Source organism: Sylvia atricapilla, chromosome 5 (assembly GCF_009819655.1).
Source record: "Sylvia atricapilla isolate bSylAtr1 chromosome 5, bSylAtr1.pri, whole genome shotgun sequence".
NCBI classification, from domain to species: domain Eukaryota; kingdom Metazoa; phylum Chordata; class Aves; order Passeriformes; family Sylviidae; genus Sylvia; species Sylvia atricapilla.
In genome coordinates, this window is record NC_089144.1 from 26,168,860 (window position 1) to 26,174,931 (window position 6,072).

The 6,072-nt window shown below is 34.2% G+C and overlaps 1 protein-coding gene across 1 annotated transcript in view; it reads left to right on the forward strand.

Annotated features, from left to right (window-relative positions):
• The window catches only part of BMT2 (base methyltransferase of 25S rRNA 2 homolog), a 32,536-nt gene extending 27,367 nt beyond the window's left edge, over nt 1-5,169 (forward strand). The window contains exon 5 of the mRNA XM_066319001.1: nt 1,881-5,169. Coding sequence (XP_066175098.1) covers nt 1,881-2,510 — 630 coding nt within the window. The 3' untranslated portion in view covers nt 2,511-5,169. The remainder of the gene's footprint in view (nt 1-1,880) is intronic.
• The last annotated feature ends 903 nt before the right edge of the window (nt 5,170-6,072 follow it).

Below are 6,072 nucleotides of genomic sequence, written 5' to 3' on the forward strand. Positions count from 1 at the left end.
ACTGGAGTGTGCAGCAGGTGTTGTATTGGAGTTATATAGGCTGAGACCAGAAAAAAAAAAAAGGCTGGAAGGGTACTGGAGTTAAAAATTAGAATATATATCTCAATATTTGAGTGTCCCTTCCAACTCAGAATATTCTATGAAATATTTATGCAAATTATTCACTAAAGGAGGATTGTGTTCTTAAATGTAAGTGGATGCACTGAGTTACAACTGCAGCGTCTCTGAGGACTTAAACATTAGTTCAAGACTTGTATATCAAAAGTTTAGTAGCAAATTCCAGTTTAGCAGCATTTTTGTCCAAAAGATGATTACAGATTCCACTTGAAACATGTTTTAGTCCTGAAATTTTCTTTAACATTATTTTTGCATTTATAATTTGTGTTTCTCCTCTACTCAGAGAGTGTTTCTCACTACTGCATATATGTGACCACTAACTTTATAACCCTTGAAGTTTTGAAGTTCTAAGTAAAATTAGTGCATCATTCTGAACAATCAGTTTTCAAAATGCTTCTTTCTTCTAAAACTTACTAGAGGATATAATGAAATTAGTACTGTAATTTCCTGTTCTCAGTATTACAGGGAAACAGAATATAGCCCTACAGGTATAATGGTTACAATTAAAATTTCTTGGTTATAGCCACATAATGCAAATCTTTTTCTAGATCTTTGCCATATTGAAGGCCAAAATAAAAGCTAACGAAAAATAAATCAGATATTTTTGAACATTGATTACTTTTTGTAATTTTCTGCTTAGTCTTGGAAGAGCATGTGATTTTATATGAACAGAAATAATATTCTCTTCTACTTGAAAACAATTGTACATATTAGTTTCTTTATGAATACCCTTGCAATAGTGTTCTATTAGTCTTTTTTGAATATTGCTTCATAAAACACACTTTTTCTACTTTTTTCCACTGCTACTATTTTCATGGTATTAAAATGCAGCAGATTTAATTCTACCTTTCAGATGTGTTCCACAGAATATTTTGTGTCTGCTTTTATATTTACTTACCTCTTCAATGTCTGTCATTCACTGCACATCTCTGGGCATAAGGAACAATTTTTGTTGCTATCAGATCACAACATTATACCTTATTACTTTTTTTTGTGAAAAGTCAGTCCCAGGTTTTGATGAAGTGTCAAAACTTACATTCACTAAAGCACATGCGTTTACTTTTTGAATGCTTGCTGATTTTATTCCTCTCTGTGTTGCATTGTGGTGTGATTTCTAGCCCACAACAGCTTGAATGCACAAATGATCAACACATGACTTGTAGTCCTTGGCTTACTTTGATAACTGCCTAACTGTGTACCACTACACTTTGCATCTACAGCAAAGCTGAAACATGCATGTATGTCACTGCAGCAAATCAGTTTTGTAACTTCAGAATCTACATTGCCTTGTTATTCCTTGTATCTTTACCAATAAAAACATGACACTTCTTTTCAAGCGACCAAACTACTGAGCATTTTGGATTCTTTTTAAAGACCTGGTAGAAATTCTGAGGTATCAAATCTAGTTTCTAATTACTTATTTCAAGTTTATAGAAACCTATAAAAGGCTTTCAGCACCTGTAAAAAACACAAGCAATCATCTGAGTTCTTAAATAATTTGTGAGATAGTTGATTGAATACTTTTTTCTTTTGGGGATAATTTTTTTTTAATTAACTGTTCTCAGCTATCTCTAGTAAAACACTGCACATCTAAAATTTTGCATATGCGTTAAATTTTTCTTTTAGATTAATTTAAAGCAAGAGGAATGTTCAACAGGCTTGACGTCTCTTTAATGGAATCATTGATTTTTCTGTGGATTTGATTGTATTTGCTCTTTAAACTAACTTTGATGTTTGGTTTTCTGTTTTTGTCACTCCACCAGAGCGTATACAAATGCGACTTCCTAAATCTTCAAATTCAGCAACCTCTTCAACTGGCACAAGATGCTATAGATGCCTTTCTTAAGCAACTGAAAAATCCAATTGATTCTCTACCTGGAGAACTGTTCCATGTTGTTGTTTTCTCGCTCCTTCTTTCTTACTTTCCATCACCCTATCAACGATGGATATGCTGCAAGAAGGCACATGAACTTCTCGTATTAAATGGCTTATTGCTTGTAATAACTCCTGATTCATCTCATCAGAATCGCCGGGCTATGATGATGAAAAGCTGGAAAATTGCCATAGAGTCCTTGGGTTTTAAACGCTTCAAGTATTCCAAGTTTTCTCACATGCACCTGATGGCATTTAGGAAAACTTCCCTGCAAACAACAAGTGACTTAGTTAGCAGGAACTACCCAGGAATGTTGTACATCCCACAGGATTTCAACAGCATAGAGGATGAGGAGTATTCCAACACTGCCTGCTATGTTCGGTCAGACACAGAAGATGAACAGCTAGCTTATGGTTTTATGGAGCTCCCTGATGCTCCCTATGACTCAGACTCTGGAGAAAGCCAGTCTAGTTCCATTCCTTTCTATGAGCTAGAAGATCCTATATTGCTTCTAAGTTAATGTAGTCGTTGAAATGCCCTTTCAGTCAAACCTCTTGCTTAACTAATTTTGCTATACTAACATGGGCTCAACACAGAAAAATGGTTTGCATAAAGAAAATGCAAAGGTTTACAGAGTTTGCTATTTTTTTCTACTTTTGAATTTTAAAATTTATTCTTGTATGAAAGTGAAAAAAATACAGGTTTTATGCAAATGACTCATGTCATAGCATAAATTGCTGTTACTTTCTTTAGATTTGTATCACTGTTGTTTTTTTTTCCAGAAAGGTACCATTCTTTTCTTTAGTGCTGTGAAGTGTGAATTCTATTTAATTTGTTAAATGTTGTTTCAGTATTTTAACTCAATGTGGTTGAGCTTAAGGCACTGGAGTTGGTGGGCTTCTGAGAAGTATATGTAGGAAGAAATAATTTGCACTTTAGTGAAATGTGCAGATAGGTTAAGACACTTGGTTACAAATGTCCCTTCTTAATTATGGAACAAACTTTTTTCTTCCAAAATTTGTTTTACTCTGGTTAAGCCTGGGCTGGGGAAACTATAATGCTTGCACATTTGATATTATGTTTATTGCAGCCCTCTTGATGTAACACCAAAACACTGGAATATATTCATCCACAGTTACACATACTGTGTAATTTCATTGCATAAACAGCAATTTCTGAAGAGGCTTTTCCCCCAGAGTATGGTACGTCTTAGACAATGATGTTTCACTTCAAAGCTGGAATATGTTTTGCAGTTTTATGAGTATACAAGCACTAACATATATCAGTATTTCCCCAACTATGGTGTTCTGTATTCTCTTCCAACTGTGTTTTTTTGGGGGGACAAGGTGAGTTTTGTCATGTTTTAAAGTAAATTATTTATGCATTTTTAAAAGAAACAACTTTTTCTTGAATTGTCCTTATTTGTAGACTTTCTAAGTTAGCCAGTGACTACACACTGATTTTGTAAGAAGGAACATAACTGTGCAGTTCTTCAAGGATACACATATTTACATAAAGCCATGTAACTCAGACCACACAAGTGAAGTTAACATGTTTTTTGTTTGTTTATTAGCACCCAAAAAAATCTCCTGTTAAGTTAAATAAAAACTGACTGAAAACTGGTCTGCAGTGTAAGGAGATGAAACATCTCTTTTTACATCTATTAAGTTTTTGACTTGTGTAATGAATCTGTGAGTTTTCGCAGGAAAAAGCAATTCTATTCAGTGGTTTAAAAAAAGAGTATTCTTTATTATTTTAGCTTAGATTTTCCTCCGTGTAAAAATAATGGCCAGAATTTTCAGATTTGGATATTAGGCTCTTGTATCTATATGTAAGTGCCTAATAGTAAATGATTTGAACTAGTTGCCAGATCATGATTTATTTCTGACTTCTGAAAATGGGTAAGAAAATATTAATGCAGTGTCACAGGTGATTGTGATGAAATATCTTACACCATATTAAACCACCACATTGTATTTATAATATGAAAGTTGCTAGATAAATTGAAGTTGTAGTGTGGATTTTACAGTGGTTGCAACAAAAATGAAACTTACTCCTTCCACTGAAGTTTTGCACTGAATGTGTCACAGTTTGACCTACCTGTTTTTCTTTTATAGTATTTCCTACATAGAGTAATCGCATTGGTCCAGCTTACACTCAGATGTGATCTGGACTGTGGTGCTGTATTCTTTAACATAAGCTTTTTGTGTCTCTTCTTGAATTTAAAGCATTCCCAAAAATTTATTATTCAGTCTGAATGATAGTTATACAAACCAAACAATTATATTCTGATGTGTAAAAAGAAGAAAATAAGGTTATGCATACAAAAGTCATGGTTCACTTGCTAATTTTTGTTACAGAGGATACTTCTCTAATGAAATACACAATGGGCTCAAAATTGACTTTAAGTCAGTTGTTTTCATTAAATTTTTTGTCATTGAAAGCCTTTCTTCCCAATTAACCACTGAATTCAGCAGTGGTCATGTTAAAATATTGCTGTAAATTCAGCTGTTTATGGGTGGTTAATATGTGCATTCTTCAAAGTGTACCTAATATTTTAACTGATAGTCAATTTAAAAACTAGTACACCATCAAACCTGTGTGTTGGCATTGGTTACTGTAAATTGGCTTGTGAGTCATACACAAAGAAATGCAACTCAGATCAATATTTATCCCCCCAAATAGTTTAAATATTAAGATTTCAAATTTAATCCTTTTTGGAAGGTTGGTGACAGCACTGCGGTATAGCAACCTGAAATTCATAACAGCTTGGTTTTCTTGTTGATCATTCTAAATGCCCAAAGTAGGTTTATTGGTTATTTCGTTTTGTGGAGGGTTTTGTTTTTGGGGTGCTTTTTTTGTTTGGTTTGTACTGGGTTTTTTTCACAAGGGACAATAGATTGTGGTGGAGGAGGAAAGTGTGATTTACATAAATACTTACATCTCCCTTAATAATAAAGTGGTGATATCAGGAGTTCTTGTATATTTGGCTTTGGTGCAAGAATATTATTTCTAGGTTATGAAATATTTGAAAATTATGACTGTGCAAGACATCTATCATTCTTAAGGTGCTGGAGAAGAAAAGGAAGAAAACATGTATTAGCATCTCTGTTGTCTTTTATGTCACTACTTTTGTGAACAAAGCACATTTATTAAAAAAAAATCTGAAAAACCGAAAACATTTTTAAAAATTCTTTGGAGTAGCGCTATTGTCTTTTTTTCTTTCTGTGCAGCCTGTTTATGCTGAAATTCATTGAAACCAATGCAAAGCTATTTTCTTTATTTTCAAGGAGATAGTTGTCTCGGGTTTATTTATAACCCATAATGATGTTAAATTTAGTAGTTCAGTTTCAGCTTCTGCATCTCAGTTGTGGTCTTTGCTTTTTGGAAGGGTTTTTTAAGTTCCTCCAGTTCATTCTGTTACCATGTTGCTTTGCCTGCCCACTTTCTCATGCACTTCCTCTGATCTCTCTCTACTCCTCCTTAATTTCTTCTCTATCTCACTGAAATACTTTTACAGCACCACTGTATTTTGCCCCTTTGATATCATTACTGTATTTTTCTACGTTGTGGGTCTGAATACTGGAGGTGTTGGGAAAAGGATGGCAGTGGGAAAAGAAGTCCAAAGAACTGAAAATTCAAGGCTCCTGCTTAGATACAAGTTCTAGGAAGACTGGATTTCTGCGGAACTGAAGTGTGTCCCCAGCACTGCACAGACTATCTGGTATATTCTGATCTCTTAAGTGAGAGTGAAGATGTCTAAATAACATTTCACTAAACAGCTGTGCTCAGAGTTGCTTCCTGCAGATCCTTTCTGCCTCATTCTGCTTCAGGAAAAGTGCCTGACTTGCTTTACAAGTGTGATCATTCTAAGGCTTTTTAATCACATCTCCATGAATCAGCAGCAAGTTTTCTGCTCGTTTTTCCTCTTGTTTCTGTTTCCCTCAATTGTTTTCGACCTGTAGGAATAGCAAGGTGTCTTTTCAGAAAGGCTTTGTTTCACCAACTTACACAGAAACTTAGTTGGGTTATTTTACCCTCTAAGTAAAACATTCACAAAGAAGTTTCTCAGTTGCTTGAGT